Genomic DNA, 16,671 nt, shown 5'->3' on the forward strand with positions numbered 1-16,671 from the left:
CCAATCAGAACATTCTGCTCCCACTGGCTTCAGTGAAGGCTGGCCAATCAGAACATTCCGTTCCTCTGGCCAATCAGAGCATTCTGCTCCTCTGGCCTCAGCGAGGGGCCCATGGTGGGCAGAGTTCCAAGCCAGGTCCATCAGAAATGATGAAAACCGATCCCAGGATTTGGTGGGACGTGTCGGTTGAACCATAACAAAAACAACAAAGGAGGGTTTTTTTCCCATGGCAGTTATTATAATTCTGTGTGGTCCTAGAGTTTCTTAGCAGCATCTGGGGCAACCTACCTAAGAAAGGAGCCAACTGATAGGAGAACAGAGCTGAGAGGTGGGGCGCCAGAACCACGTGGAGACGGCCTCGTCTGAACCCCAGACGCACAGCCACGGCAAACGTTCCTGACTGTGAGCTTAGAGATCCCCATTTCTGTCACCCTCTCTGAGTAGGTCCCTCATTATCACAGGAATTCTGTTTTGTGTGGTTCTCGGGAGACTCTGACGAAAACTCCCTAACAGAGCCCTGGATCCTGCATCTCCTTGACCACGGAGATGTGCACGTGAGGAAATCATGGAAGAGCATCGGGAAAGAAAAGAACCAGTTGGGTCTGCACTGCCCCTCCTGGACACACACCCACACCTGCTGCTTCAGCATGAAAAGCACCGAGGGCCTTAAGCAGATCTGCATTAAACCTGAAAACCTGCCCAACCTTCCTGAGTATCATTCGAGGAAAGGAGGCTCTGGGTTACACCCCCATGAGGGGCTGTAACAGGACCCATGCTGCCCCAGCTTAGGACGTGCTCTCAGGGGGCCCAGCTGCACCTCCACAAAGCCCAGGGCTTCCTCCACTCCGGCCCCTCCCCAGCCCAGCTCCGCGCCCGCACGGCAGAGGACGTACCACGATGATGAACAGCGCAGGAGCTACGAAGGCCCAGACGGCACCATTTCCGAGCGACAGCCAGCAGCTGTGGAAGGGGCAGAGGGTTACTCCAGGGCATCATCCCACGTCCCAGGGGCCCTGCGTCCAGGACAGTACAGGGACACCGTGGGGTGCAGTCATAATGACATTGTTAATCCCTACAAACGTGTCTGTATCCTGTCCATGACCTCACGCCCCCCGCTCTTGGGAAGAATGTTCTAGGTCTGCAGACTGGCTCGGGGAAAAGAAGGCTTTTCCAGGTCACCTCGTTAGTGGAAAAATTCGCAATCTCTGAAGAGTCTAGCCAAAATCCAAAGGAGGTTTGAATTTTATTACGAGAAATAAATAAATGGGCTTTTGCCAGGGGCCGGCTTCCTTCCAGAGCATTTCAAACACTGACTTCACTAGTGTCTTCTGCAGGGATTCAAGGAGTGAGGAGGCATCACGTGACGCAGCATGGACCATCTTCATCTTCTCATCAGCTGTCGGTCAGTTCCATCGCCCGGCAGTGCCATCCCCCGACCCCGCTCCACAACTGAGACGAAAGGTCCCAGTGGATCCCAGCCACGGCTGTGATTTCCAGAGAAGCCTCATCTGGGAAGTAGGGTCCAGTATGAGGATATGAAATTTCTCCTGGCTTACGAGACATGATTCCAGGAACTCAGGCAGGACTACCATCTTCCTCTCCAGAGCATCAGAACCGCCAAGATCCCGGGGTCCCTGAGACACGTCACCTCCCTGGATCTGGGGGCAGCCCCGGGGGCCTGGCACACCCGCCAGGATCTGGTGAGGCATACGGCGCATCCTCACGGACGCAGGACATGGACGTCCCTGCAGGGCCGCCTGGTCACTCACTCACACCTGCTCACCCAGCGCAGCCCCCTGACAGCACAGCACCGCCCCCCGTAACCCCACGGCGCCCCTGAGGCAGGCGCTGTGATGACCCCACCCTGCAGAGGAGGAAGCTGAGGCCCAGGGACGTTCGGGGACCCCAGTCCACGCCTGCACCCTGCCTTGCTGCCCGCGTCCTCCCCCGAGACCTCCTGGACCAGGAGACACGAAATGCCCCAGACAGGTGACAGCGCCTGTAAGAGGCTCGTTCCCGTCTGGAACCCAGAGCCTGGAGAAAAGAGCCTCCCGTCTGAGGACGCGGCACTTAACATGGAAACACACGGCGAGTCTGGTGGTCCCTCTGCGAAGGGGCAGCTCCAACCCAGGCTCCCTGGGAGGGTGGGGATTCTGCACGAGGAAGCCTGTGCTTTCCACCATTTTCGTGCAGAAGGTTAAGTGGGTGAGGACCTTCAGATCCCCGGCCCTCCACAGACACTCGGTGAGCTTTGGGACCCTTGCTGGGGCTGCCTCGCTCTCGGGCACATGAGTGGGTGAGAGGCTGACATCAGAAACAGATCGTGGAGCTGAGACGCACGGTGGGCGGCCCAGCATCTGCGCTCCCAGATGGAAAGACACGGAACAAGTGCCACTGAGATGTGTCTGAGGAGATGTTTCTTCTTTTAATTAGTGCCTTGGCTTCGGATACACGCGGGCTTGCAAGGAACGGGCCAGAACAAGGGACGTCTCATCGTTCCTACTTCAGTATGGACTCAGAGAGCGCTTTCCTTAAGCGCTTCATCTTCAGGAAATTGTTGCCCTAAAGCAGAAAAAGCCAGATTCCTCCCAGTTTAGCAACTCAGCTGAGAAACTATCTCAGGCTGAAGCCGGGACAGTGTTGAACTCCCTCTCTCTCCTCTTAAAAGCTCTCCGTGGCCTTGTCACTCAGTGGTTCTTCAACTTGGCTGACGAGGGCGGTAGCTCCCTGAAGACAGGTGAGCTAAAGCCTTTTTCTCTTTGGGAGGAAAGGAATTCAAATTTCTGGAAGGTGAACACCTAACCTGGTTGCACAGTCCCAACCCAGCCTCTTCCTGATTCAACTAGGGACCCACCAGCTGCAGTTTCAAAATAGCGGCACGAGGTCTGGCACGTACACAGTCCCGTGTGCTGCTGCCCCAGCGATGAGAATGCCCCCGTGCGGGTGCACATCAGACTACACTTATTCACACAGTCCCGTATTCACTCGGCTGTAATTTAATGGGACTTCTAATGTACGAGGTACTTGCTGACCACCCCAAGAAAGGGTCAGCACAAAACAGGGCTCCACAGGCGACCAGGCTGTGCGTCCAGGACAGCCACGTGGATGAAAAGCTCCCAACAGAGACTTATCGGGGCCACCCAGTGCAGGAGGCACTCTGACTCCCTTGATGCTAGTTCCAAGGTGGGACGAAGCCCAGAGCACCGCCAGGGATGTTTCTCACTCTATCAGGCCTTTTTTACTGCCAGGGCTGGAGGATACCAGCCTTGGACAGACCCCTCCCGAGAAGAACACAGCAAGACAAGGAGCCATGGGGACCCGCACCGTGCCCCTCCCCACGGGAGTCCTGCCCACACAGGGATCACCCCTTCACTTACTTCTTACTTGTTCCGTAACTGTCCATGGCAAAGACTATTGAAATGATACAGATCAGAAGAGGAAAACCTGCAGGAAGTGAGAGCAGGAAATTTTATTAGCTTTGCTCCAGTCTCCTCTGACACGTTCATTCATTTATTCATTTATACCTGACGTGTACAAAGAAACGTGCGCTAAGTGTTGAGGACACAGAACAGCCCCTAGGCTCCAGGAATTGAGAGTCTAAACAAAGCGATAACTAACACGCGCACACACACACACACACACACACACACACGCGCATTTTAGGGCAGATCTGTTATGAATCTGATTCTGTATCTGAAAACAACGCCCTCCCGGCTGCTGGGGAAGCGGCATGCCCAGGCCCCTGTCCGATCAGCTCCCTGAGCACAGCCTCTCCCTCTGCTCCCCTGCAGGGAAGTGGGGGGGGAGAAGAGACAGCAAAGGGTCCCTTTCCACCCACTGACCCTCCCCTCCAGAGGGTGGTCAGGAGAAAGGGCTCCTGACCAGGACACTGCATTTTGCAGATTGCTAGGATAAAAGGGGGCAGGGGAAGATACATTAGAACAGGCGGCTCCTGTGCCCCTCTGGCCGAGCCTGCCCAGCCCATGGGAGATCTGCTCCAGGACCCAGAGGGAAGCCTGCTCCCAGCTCCAGGCCTGGGCGCCTCAAGGCCTCAGCCCTCCTGCGACCTCTGGTGGCTTGGTCAGCTCCACACCGGCCCTCTGAGGATCAGCGTTAAATGATCTCCTTGAAAAGGAGTCTCTGGAGAGCGGTCCTGTCTCTGAAACACTTTGTCTTGATGTCAAAATAGTCTGACCACATCACAGGACATCTGGACAGTCGCCGGGCCCTCAAAGGAGACCAGCGAGCAGCCTCTGGGGAGAGGTAGACAGGCCAGGGGCCAGGAGGGGACGCACCTCTCGCTGCTGACCCGCCGTCACACTCGGGTTTTCTACCCACGTGCATGACCTCATGGAAGCCAGAGCGTTTCTCGGTGTCGGAGCCTCTGGCTGCGGCCTCCTGCCCTGAGGGACTCAGAGTCACAGGAGACAAGGGGGACGCCGAGGATCCGGCCCGCACCTGCCACCCACTCGCTTGGGGCCTCGGTTTCCTCAGACGTTGCAGGGAACCCCGCTGCCTGGCTCTCTTGGGAGGATCACATGGGCCCTGAGATGGTGAGGGGCCCTGGGGACATGGCTCACCGACTCCCCCCCGTCCCATCTTCCCAAGGAAGCTCAAGCCTTGGGGTGTGGGAGGAGTGGGCACTGTGTGAGCTCTGGGTCCACAGGACAGCCCAGCAGGTGCACACGGGACCCTGCAGAGTCCCCAGGGCCCCGTCCGGGGGTGTCGTGGAAGGTGCAGTAAGAACCCGAGGTGCCTGGAAGGACGGATTTTCAAACTCAGTGGTTGAGGCTTCACTTTGAGTCAACACCACATCCCCCTCCCCGGATCGTGGCCACGGCGGGGGCCCAAGTCAGGGGCTGGCATCCCTTTGCTGCCCAAAGTTAAACGGAGGAGGTGAAGATTCTTTTTCTGCCTGCACAACTGACACGTTTCTCCTACGATCCCCAAAGCAACACTGACACTCAGAGGACAGGCCACAGGGCAGTGATGGAGGGGTCTGAGAAGAAGGTGGGCCCTACCCTCTGCTTTCTCTGAAACGCGCTGCAGGAGCCGCAGCACCGCGTTCTATTCCCAGGATCCCCCAGAAGAGCTGTGCAGCCTCAGGGAACCAGCTGAGCCTCTCTGGGCCGCCACGTTCTCACTCTGGAAACGGAGATGACAGCACGTCCCATCAGGCTGTGGTGAGGATCACACGCGCTGCGGCCACGGATGTGATGAAGGATGCGCTGATGTATGAAGCCCGTCTCTGTTTAATGATCTCCACTCTTATTAACTAGCTCTGATGCCTCTTCCACTGTTGCTATCATCTGAAATTCACACCCCATAACCCATGCAGACGCTTGACGTGCTTCCGCAGTTGGGGGTCCTCTGGTCCGTCCTACGGACGGTGACTCTGTGGCGCTCAAGAAGTGCTCTCTTTGGAACGTGGTGACCTTTCAGAGGGACCACACTGGCGCCTCCCTGGCTGCCGCCCCTAAGATCCAGGGAAGGAGGGAGGGGCGATGTGAGGGGCAGCCATAAGGAGCATTGCTGTGAAATATTAACCCAGGGGCGCGGATGCCTCGACAGAGAAGGGGCGGAGAGATGACAGCGCTGGGAGACAAGTGGCCCGGCCTCTGGTAGGGGTCGCCGTGCCACATCCGGATGCCTCGTTCTGGGCATGCGGCGGCTGGTACTCCTGCACCCTGGGGCTGTTGAGCTGTCGGCTCCTTCTGGGCAGTGAGCTGTGGACAGAATTGACCCATGCCTCTCTCGGCTAAGTATTGATTTCCCAGGTGACATCTACCCAGGTCGTCTCCTCTCTCACAGCATCCAGCAGTGGCTCCAGGCAGCAACTTCTCCATCACCCCGGGCTCCTGAGGGACTGTCCCGAGCACAGCCCCTCCCACTGCCACTGGCCCGCTGAGGACACGCAGTGTGATCAGGAGATAAGTGCTACTGTTTCCACCCCATGTGAGCTGGAGGCTGCTTGTCATAGCAGCATAACCTAGCCTGCCCTGACTGATGCACGTCCCAGGGTCTCGGCACTGTGTCACCTCCCTGGGACACCAGCGCAACTTCAGAGAAAGGCGGAGTCCAGAATGAGCTCTGATGACGTTTTCACCCTCAGATGAGTGGGCACTCACAAAAGAAATGAAGTCGTAACAGAGAAAGATAAAGCAAGCTGTATTTCTTCGCTTCTGAGTTTATGATTATTTCTTTCCCTTCTGAGTTTGTGGTCAGAGAGTCGCGTCTGCTGTTTGTGGTCAGAGATTCATGTCTACTGCACCGACGTGTAAAGGCTCAACTGTTTTCTCACTCACCTGCTCTCCCCGTTCCCACATGGACCCCTTGAGGACAGAGATTACATTACCCTCACCTTTCAAGTTCAAGCATAGGACCTGACGTACAGCTAAACTGCAGGTATGTTGTTAAATCCGACACCTCCAATCCCAACTCAACCAAAAACAGTCCTTGAGTTTCAAAACATGATACCGTTTGAAGGTCAGGGTAAGAGCACGGTGAAAATCTCCAGGGAAGTGGCCTCTCTCTGGGGGACCCTCCCTGCAGGGTGACCCCCCCCCCGGGCCCTGGGTCAGCCTCCAGCTCCCTCTTAATTCATAACTGCAGGTAGAGAGAGGCCAGCCGCCTGCAGACTGTCTGTACTTAGGCCCACAGCCAAGTCGAACCCAATGAGAAGGAAGGACGCAGTTCAGAGCCGTGAGGAAATCAGTTAAGGGGACGCTCACGTGGAGACAGAGCCCTGCTGGAACCCAGCCCGGCGCTCCATGTGCAGGGAGCGTCTGACAGAGGCTGCACACTCAGACACCCACAGGAGAGGCGCTGGTATCAGAAACCATACAGTCGCAGCCAATGCTGTCAAGTAGGAACGGAAGCTCAGGGTTCCCAGATCACCTCACCTTTCAAAAGAACTCTATAATTTTATGCAAAATCTCTCCATTTTTAAGTGTTGGCAAATCATTCATTTTTTTCCTCCAATGCTGTGCAGACCAAAGAAGAGATCCTTCAGGGCTGGATTGGATTATGACCCACACCTCCATCTTGAACCAACATACCCGACTCCTGTCACAGCAGAGACCAACTCCACACTTTTCATTCATTTCAACTGTCCCTGCTGTGGCTACGGGGTGTGTGCGTGTGTGTGCGCGCACATATCTCTAAGCTATTTGACCGTTCCCGTAAAGAAACCAGCCGTTACAGGTGGTTGGTCACTTGTCCTGTAAACCTTTTACTCAATGAAGTCAGAAGCCGGAGGCAGGAGCGACCCTCCTCTGTCAAGGAGTCGCGGCAGGACGGAAGGAGAAGGTCTTGCCTGAGTTGGGCTCACCAGGAAGGAACCAGAGAGGAGAGGACATTCCTGCTGCTGCGAGGAGCCCAGCCAGAGCGCAGGCGTCCAGGTGCGGAGACGCGCGTAAGGGACGGCCAGTCTGCCCACAGGCGGGACGCAGGGCGTCACTGGTCCCGCAGGGCGTCACCGGCAAGCACCAGGAGTTCCCTGCGAGGCCACACCAGTTGGGAGGCGGCTGCTGTGTCTCCTCTCTCCACGTGGGCCCCGGTGAGCCTCTCCAGGCCCCCGGGAAAGCCAGGAGGGGCACATAACTTACCTCCACTACGTCCCCCCAATGAACTATGCTAGGAGCTCAAAGCACAAAGTAAAATGTTTGTATGTTCCCTGCGCCATGAGGACCGTGAAAATTAAATCTATCTCAAGAAAACTAAAAAGGAGTAGCAGGTCCCTTATGCTGCATTAATGCTTTACGGCAGATGCAAGAATGCCAGGCGTCAATTACTCTGGCGGGAAGCAGGGTCTCCTGTGCCGTGGGGCTCCTCACGATGGGCAAGACGGAAGTTAAACAAAGTCAAGCCACTGGGGAGGCGACTCCCAGATTGAAGGACCACCATAACTCGTGCAAGTTAGCTTTAAAACAACACAACCACTTAGGGTCTCTATAAATTTTCTTAAGGGCATGCAGCAAATTAAGAAAAATTTATTCAAGAAAACCTACTAAGTCTGGGTAAACCTGACACGCTGGGACACCTGGGCTACAACCTGCTCCGCTCCAGGCAGCTGTGGCCACCAAGACAGGCTCCCTCCCCCGGGACCCAGTCGAGAGCCTGGGGCAGGCTGCCTGCACTTCTCATTCTCCCCAGGACCACGGGGCAGAAACTCTATTCCAGGCAAGAGCGACCGAGAGATCAGAATTCCTTTCCTCCCTCCAACCACAAGCCCTAGTGTACAGGGTCCATCCCAGGCGTGGCTGGCTGAGAATACAGGGCCCTGACTGCCCTCGCCCCAGGGCACCCATACACTGTGAGACTAGAGGCCACCTCCGTGCCTGATGCCCTGCATTAAAGCCGGGGCGTCAATCCGAGAGAAGCAGGCCACTGTCCCCGCACCGGCTCCAGAGCAGTGCCTCTGGGATTCTTCCCAGGGAGGAGGGAAGCCGACCATTAGAACAGAGAAATCCTAAGCACTCCCCACGGAAACTGACTTTTCTGAAAAACAGTGAGGGGAAGTCCAACCCGAAGAGCACCTGGCCTCCCAGAGGCGTTTCACATGAAGATGAAATCACAACCCACCTCTGCCCCAGCTGCCCCATCCCATCCCCACCTACCCCATCCTATCCCGTAGTAGTAGCGGTGTTTGCTGTCCTCTGATCCAAAGACCTTGATCACCATGCTGTAGAGATGCAGCCCTTCCACCAGCATCCACGCAAAGACGCTCAGGAAGAGGTAGTGCAGGAGCACGGCCAGCACCTGGCACGGGGCCTAGGAGCAAAGCAACGGCAGGGAGGGTAAGCTCTCTCGGGTGTGAGCAGTGGGTGGGTGCTGTTGTCCCAACGTCCCTGCACCCATTTTCTGGGGAGCGCCTTCTAAACACGTGGCCCCACTTCCTTCCTGGGGAGTCGCGTCTTGCCTTTCCCAGCTGAGTGAGTTGAGTGGGGCACGTGACTCGGGCAGTAGCCAATCACTGCACCACACCCCCTCCCAGGTACAGTGATTGGTTCATGAGAGGGCAGGGACTCGGTCCGGCCAATCAGCGTAAACATCCCCATCCCTGCAGCAGGATTGGCTCAGGGGTGGGCACGTGACCGGCTGGGTTGCTGGGCGTGGGTTCTGGGGTGGGTGGAGGCGCCGGTGAGCAGGTTTCCCTCCTTCCTTTGGACGCAAGGACCCAAGGACAGGAGCCCGGAGCTGTGGAAGCCACCCCGGCCCGGAGGCGAGGCGTGCAGAGTGGAGCGCGTGAGGGGAAGGGAGTTGAGGGGCAGAGAGAGAGCAGCCTGTGACGTGGCTGAAACCTCTAGACTCAGGAATTTTCAGTTCTCCATTTCAAGGTGTTGGTTACCTACCTGGAGCCGAAAGGCCTGAGCGACACGGCCGCTTCACTGGGCTTTACTCTCAGCAGGTGTAATGGACAGAGGTGCGCAAACTACCTGTAATGTCTGTTCCCTCTGGCTGCTCGGGGCACTGATACCCAGAAGGCCCCCCTGCCTTGTGTGTGACAAGCAGGCAGGGGCAGGGCCTGCTCAGCACTGCGCGCTCCTCTCCCCTGTCCAGGGCGGCAGCTGTCTGCTGGTCCCCCTTTTTGCTCCTAGTGTCTTGGCCACAACTCCAAGCTCAGCCATGTGGGCTCAGATTCCCCCGGAGCCTCAATCAGAGATCCCCCCACCCACGCTCTCTGTGAGTCCCCCGCCACCCATCCCTAAGCTCAGATACAAGGGCCAGGGAACCAGGAGACTGGGGGAGAAAACAAACATGAAAACCGAGAACAACCATCTCTATAGGGGCTCCGCGTCCTGTCCTCCCCAGGCCCCCTGATCAGTGGATTCTCAGGAAAAACCAAAAAGGAACAAGTTACTGAAATGCCGCGCTTCTGGTCGTTAGGCTCTGTTAAAGTTAGATACAAATATGGGACACATCTGTTATTTCTGTAGTCCCAGCACCGGTGGCCCTGCGTCTTCTAGGACCAGCTGCCCCTTTCATGTGGGGAGCGGCCCCTCCCCACACAGAGACTGGCCACCACAGTCACCTGTCCTGTCTGCCACAGAGGTGATCCAATGGACGGATCACTGAGAGCCCTGCCTGGGATTTTAGACACACAGGAGATTCCCCCAGTCCCTGGGGTCGCCATCTGCATGATGGGCGCCTGGACCGCTTCCCCTCCTGCTGCCATCACACAGGTGGGGCTCACTCCTCACGGTGTGGCTTGGACAGGCAGCCTCAGCGTCACCTGAAAACCTGATGGAAATAGGAATTCCAGCTGAACCCAAATCTGTATTTTAAGAAAACCCCGTGTGATGATCCACAGTGGAGCTTGAAAAGCATCCAGTAGGAGAGAATGAGGCTGGTGCAGAGGCCTCATCTGTCCACGGCACAGCCAGGAACTTCTTAGATGCTTCGCTGAACCCCCAAACCTGTGAGCAGTGGAGGGCGGACCTCTCCTTAGGCAGCAGCCCCAGGACGGGCAGGTGGGCTGAGGACCCTGCTGGGCAGGGAGGACAAGACGCCCTGCTGACCCTCACTTCATGGGATAAAGAGTTCATCTTCCATTAGCCAATCGTGATCGCGCCCCAGGACAACTGACTTACACTGCTTGGTTCCCCTTCCTTCCTGGTGTAGCGCGAGCACATCTCTACTTCTTCTTCCCTTCAACCAGGTTTACAACCCACGTCACCCAAGCCTGGGTCAATCTGGTCTCAGCATTTCACTTTCTGTGAGATCTAAGACTTCCTAGGCCCCCGGAGAACCCCCAGCCTGATACAAAGGGCAGAGAAAAGGTGGGTCTGGGTCTTCACAGACCGTTTGCAGAGAGCGCCGGCCCTTGGCAGGCAGAGGGGGTGCGGCTGTGTGTATGGTCAGAGCAGCGATAGAGGGCGGTGTCGGCAGCAAGACCGCACGAGGTCAGCACCCAGTCAGTGCTCACCAGGCCACCCTGGGTGAGTGGCTGTAACTCCCTCGTGCCTCAACCTGGCATCTATAGCAGGCGGGTTACCACGGCATCACCTCGTGGGCTTGTGACGAGGATTGACGGAGTGGATCTACGTAAGCCCTCAGCACGGCGCCCAGCACGCGGTCAGGGCCGTAAGTGTGGGCATTACCGAGACTGATGCTGAGCGGGGAAGCCACTCGTACCTGTCATCTTCCCTGTCTCTCCCAGAGGAAACAGAGCCTGGCTGTCCGGTGGTCTGAATTCTGAACTGAAGCCAGCAGGAGAAGGTACCACCCCTGACGACGTTCGGGGGAGGAGGGGATGGGAGGGAGGCCGGCTGTGGGCCCAGCAGGACCAAGGGGGCCACTCACCGTGCCCGGCTCGAAGTGGAAGCTGATGAGCAACACGACCTGGGCCACCAGGATGGCGCAGGACAGGTTGGCGTGGATGTGGTAGCGCTGGTTCCGGATGGTGCTGACCGAGCTGGGGGCAGAGAGGTAGGGGTGAGTCCACCAGGGAGGGCTTGATAAGCCCAGATGCTGCCACTCCCGGCTGTGAACCCTCGATGGCTCCCCGTTACCCTTGGAAACGACGCAGCTCCTTCCACAGGCCCTGCAGGGCCTGATCCTTGCCTGACTCAGCTCGTCCCTTCCCCTGCTCACAGACCCCCTTTTCCTGGAGGCTCTCCAAGACCCCCAGCCTGCTCCCGCCTCGGGGCCTTTGCACCAGCCGTTCCTCTGCAGTGAAGTCCCTTCCCAGGTCTCCCGTTAGAGAGAACTTCCCGAGCCTGAAGGAGCCCCGCTTCCTCTCTGAACTGCTCTCAGGGCTCGGATGGCTGTGAAGACGTGTCTCCAGCCTGTGCATCCTCACTCGCTGTCTGCCCCCCACCCCCGCAGCCAGGTGTGTTTTTATCTGTCTCGGGCGCAGCTGCGTCCTCAGAGCTGACTACGCGTGCGTGGGGCTGGCTTGCTGAGCAAATAGCTGGGGAACGAGGAACGTCCTGAGCGTAGGCTGGGGTCCCTCCAAACCCGCGCCGGTCTCCTCTCACCTGGCTCGGATCCCTCCAGAAGCTCCTGTGTCCAGGGTGTACCCCTGCCCCCACCCCCCAGGGCGCCCAGGTCCCGGGTGGGCAGCAGCGGGGATGGGGGAGCCGGGAAGCTGACAGCCTCAGCCCCGGGCCAACCAAACCTGGGAACCCCCAGGAGGAACCCCAGGAGTGGAGGAAGAGGGGCAGATAAACTCCCGCGCGTCCCCGGAGAGCGGGCCCATCCAGGTGTGGGGAGAACGCCCTCCTCTGAGGCCCAGCAGCTCGGAGGGGAGTGTGCGAGCAGCGCTCAGTCAGCTGTCCGCCCAGACCCACGGCTCTCATCTTAGTTTTCTGTCCCAGTTCAGAAAGGGCCACGGATGGACTGAGCTGCCGGCCTCTACTTGGGGGGCTGCAGGGTGCCCTCAATCTCTGACCAGACGTGGCTTCAGCCGGCAGGGAGCCCTGTTCCCACCCCGGGGCCTCCTGCAGCCCAGCCCCACAAAGCCGGCTGTTTTGATATATTTTGGGGGGTCCTCAGTTCTGGCTCTCCCCTGGCCAGAGGACAGAAAGCCTTGTGGGCTGGGGGCCTTTCCAGAGCCTTCCAGGTTAGCTGAAGCCGGGTGCCCTCCAATTCCACGGCACCTCCTCTCCCCTCTCTCTTTCCCAGCGCCCAGAGCCCCCTCCCTGCGCCCCAGATTTCAAAACAAAAGGTAATCGAGGACCAGCCGTCCAGCTGTCACACACCGTGTGCAGACTCTACATAGGGGCCGGCATTTGCCGCCTCCCGAGTACAAGTGCCAGAAGGGAAATCGAAGTGGGCAGGGGTGGCACTGACATTTGCACAAAGCTGCCCAACCTCTTGGGAGACCCGGGGGACAGCAGAAGGTGACTCACGATAGCACGGCGAAGGTGACGAGCGTGATGGTCAGGCAGAGCACGGACAGCGAGCAGCCGATGTAGCTGACGGACGAGAGCGCCACCTGGTGTCCGCGCGTGAGCTGTGCGGGAAGCAGAGCGGAGGCAGTCAGCCGCCGCGGGGTCCGGGCCCTAGAGGGGGACTGGCCCTGTGGTTAATGTGGCCCGAGCCTGATCGCGGGGCTTCAGGCTGGAAGGGGTCCCAGGGCTAATGCAAAGCTGAGCACGAGGCAGCCACTAGACCGTCCGGGCTTGGTGGTGACCGCCAGTGCCTGCCTCTCCCCCTGACGCCCTGGTGTTGCCACCCAGAGGGCCAGTCCTTTGGTGTTGGCCCTTGGTTCTGCGCGTTTCAGACGCTCCAAATGGCTCCACCCATCACTCACATCCCTCCAGCCCCTGCGCTGCTACCGCATCACCTCCCTTCCCCCACTGCTCCCCGCGCAGGCCGCCCGCCCGCCCCGAGCCCCTGCGCCCCGCATGCAGGGTTCTCTTAAGAGCCTGACCCACAGGCCCCGGTGCAAGTCCCAGCTGACGACCTAGGAGTGAATTTTCATATGTGAAGTGCTCAGCGCAATGTAAGGGTTCTGCTGGTATCCCTGATGCCCAGTAGAGCATAAACATACGCGGTAAGTCCAGTGGATGCAAAGCCACAAAGGACGGTGACAGAAACCACAGCTCACCTAGCAGCACAACCCAGGACTCCAGGAGCTGTGGCCTCTGAGGTCATGTACATCTGACCCTGGGATCCAAGAAACCCCGGGCTCCCTAAGCCAAACGCCTAGGAGCGCAGCTTCCCTCAGGGGTCGCTGCCGGTTCCTGCTCCCCCGCAGCATTGAAGACCCAGCCTGGAGCTCGCTCTGCACTGGCGCCGGCGCCAGACCTCAGGGTCCCTGCAGCCTTGGCCAGGACGCCGGGGACCTCGGCCTCCAGTATACTGCCTTCTTCCCTGTTCCCCGGGACTTAACTGGGAACAAAAGGAGGCAACTCTGAGGTTCGGAAAAGGGCTGTCGTCCAGGACGCGGGGCCCAGGAGGCCCCACCAGGAAACGTAAGTGGGTCACAGGGAACAATCTGGGAGCCAACCGGTCGTTTTCCGAGAACTGATAACGTAATGAGGAGTCAAGAAACACTTTCAGTCCCTGGCTGAATCCCTGGCAGGGGAGGTGGAAGCCTGGACCCAGCAGCCCTGGACAGGGGGGCGGGAGGGCCCTCATGGGTAACCCCTGTCTGTGCAGGAAAACAAGCTTCCTAGACAGGAGGGGCCACCAGTGCGTTCCTGCAGCAGGCTTATCGGCAACATCCCAAGATCTGGACCCTAAAGTTCTCCATCTGCAGATAGAAAGGCCGAGCGGTGTTCTGAGCCATCACATGTCTGAGGAAGGCAAATGGAAATATACTCCTAGAGCCGCTTTCCTGCACTGTATTGCTTCACACTAATTCCTGAGCGACGCTGTCACTGCTCTTCTGTGAAATGATGTTTCTGGTTTTAGATAAGTTTCGGGAAAGCTGCACTCTCTATCTGCCTTTAAAGACTTCTGGTGAATACAAGCAACGTAAGGCTTCTGAGACTCCTTCAGGTAAATATATAGATAGAGACAGCTACGTCAACCTTGGCGTTTCTCAAACTCTTTGGGGGAGGGGAAGACAGTACCTCTTCGGCAGTGCCGTTACTTCAAGCGATACTTTTCAGAAACGCAGAACTAAAGCCAGGTGAGGAATCACTAACATTACACCAACTATGCCACCTTTCTCTGCTGTCTCATGAGACAGCTGAGAAGTCCTGTCCCACCATCGCAACGATCTCTGCCTAGAGGTGTAGGGAAGTATCAGTTACCAGAGTTTACGGGCATCACAGACCATCAACCGTTCTTAGAAACCACGGTCCACCTCCGCAGCACTCACCTAATTGAAATTAACTTAAATAATCAGTGGAAACGAGAGCAGATGAAGGACAGCAACACGTCACTATCCAGGAGCTAGCCTGGTCCCGTGACACCTTCACCCCATTGCCACTGGGACGTCCCGGTCCTAGTCTGGCCCTGAGCCCAAGTCCTCCGCATGAGTCCTCGCACCCCGAAGTCTCAGCTCTACCCGTCCCTGTTCATCGCTGTGCTGCCCAAACATCTCACAGCCCCCCAGTGGTATGCGTCCCACTCTGATACTACTGTCCCACTTCACGGCAGAGTCTTCTTACTCCCAGAGAGATGGTGAGCTCTTTAAGGACAGAGATCACGTTCCTGAGACTTCCACCGTCTCATCAACCACGGCTCTGAGAACAGCAGGGTACTACTGAGAATGATGGTTTTCCACAGGTATTTGCTGAAGGTTTTAGGGTAGAAACAGCCCTCAAGTCTACTCCCCTGACTCCCCCACTGATTCACCATAAAAGATGAATTTAATCGACACCACTGTTCACATACCTCTTAGAGAGATAATAAAGTTTACCTCCTCCACTCACAGAGCTGTAGGGAGCTTCCAGTAGGCTCACGTGAGAGTTCACTGCACAATGTAGAAGCTTCCAGGCGTGAGGGCTGTACCTGGCCAGCCACACTAGCTGAAATCTTTCCCTGTTTTCTGCACACACACTCGGCCTAGAGCTTCTGATAAATGGGAGTCCAGCCCTAGCCTCAGACCCACACCTACTCACCCCTGTACCATATGCCTTCCAACCCCAGCATCAGTCAACTCCACCACCAACCAACCCTGTTATCAACCAGTTCAACCATCAACCAACCCTATTATCAACCAGTTCAACCATCAACCAACCCTATTATCAACCAGTTCAACCATCAACCAATCTCACCATCAACCACTTCAACCATCAACCAACCCTATTATCAACCAGTTCAACCATCAACCAACCCTATTATCAACCAGTTCAACCATCAACCAACCCTATTATCAACCAGTTCAACCATCAACCAACCCTATTATCAACCAATTCAACCATCAACCAACCCTATTATCAACCAGTTCAACCATCAACCCATCTCACCATCAACCAACCCCACCAATCAACCAACTCTTCATCACAACTTTCACCAAACCCAACCAAAGCCAGCCTCAAGCCAGGCACGACAGGGAACACGTAAAAAGTGAGATATGGCCCCCGCTTGCTAACGTCCTGGCCAGCCCATCTTGCAATGGTTACACAGAACATAAGGCGAGGAGATTGGAAGGTCGCATTTTCCGTGGCACCTGAATTATAAAGTGAGGCCATAAGGTAAAAATGACAGGGGATCAAAAGGACCCTTGAGAACCCCTAAGACCCCCCATAATCTGGAGCACCCGCAGTCCGTGCAGAACCTCATATATCCTTCTTCTGTTCGGTGGTCTGAATAGCACTGAGGCAGACCAAAGGAGGGACCAGGAGAAACTTGCCTGCAGACGTCGGGGTCTTCAGACCTTCCTGGTTTCAAACACCTGTCAAATCCGCAGAGCAGAATGGTGTGTGTGTTGGTGGGGGACAATCTCAGAGACCCTGGTTGCCTGAAGGGTTTACTTCCCTCTCTTTTTATATAAGAGCTTTATAACTTTAACACACGTTCAGCCCATTGGGTTGTCAGTGTATTAAGTGAACTCGCATCCTGTGTTAAACGCGGCTCCACTGTAACCTGCAAACAGCCTGTGCCTTGTGAAGTTGGACGGGAGGGGGTGTGGGCTTCACACAGGCCCCGACACATGGCAGGAAGTGCACAGAGAGGACAGGAGAGGGTCTCCTGGGCTGGAAGCAGCACGCTCTCTAAGTGGTGAGGTCCACGGAGACAAGAGTTGACGGTCCTGCTCGTGTCGGGGTC

General features: G+C 57.0%; 1 protein-coding gene across 1 annotated transcript in view; it reads right to left on the reverse strand.

Annotated features, from left to right (window-relative positions):
- Positions 1-16,671, reverse strand: part of ADGRD1 (adhesion G protein-coupled receptor D1) — a 145,473-nt gene that overhangs the window by 18,463 nt on the left and 110,339 nt on the right. Inside the window, exons 16-20 of the mRNA XM_082668155.1 lie at positions 12,855-12,958; positions 11,305-11,416; positions 8,619-8,772; positions 3,378-3,444; positions 894-960 (exon numbers count right to left, since the gene is read on the reverse strand). Coding sequence (XP_082524281.1) covers positions 894-960; positions 3,378-3,444; positions 8,619-8,772; positions 11,305-11,416; positions 12,855-12,958 — 504 coding nt within the window. The remainder of the gene's footprint in view (positions 1-893; positions 961-3,377; positions 3,445-8,618; positions 8,773-11,304; positions 11,417-12,854; positions 12,959-16,671) is intronic.

Source organism: Grampus griseus (genome assembly GCF_964374135.1).
Source record: "Grampus griseus genome assembly, chromosome: 12".
NCBI lineage: Eukaryota > Metazoa > Chordata > Mammalia > Artiodactyla > Delphinidae > Grampus > Grampus griseus.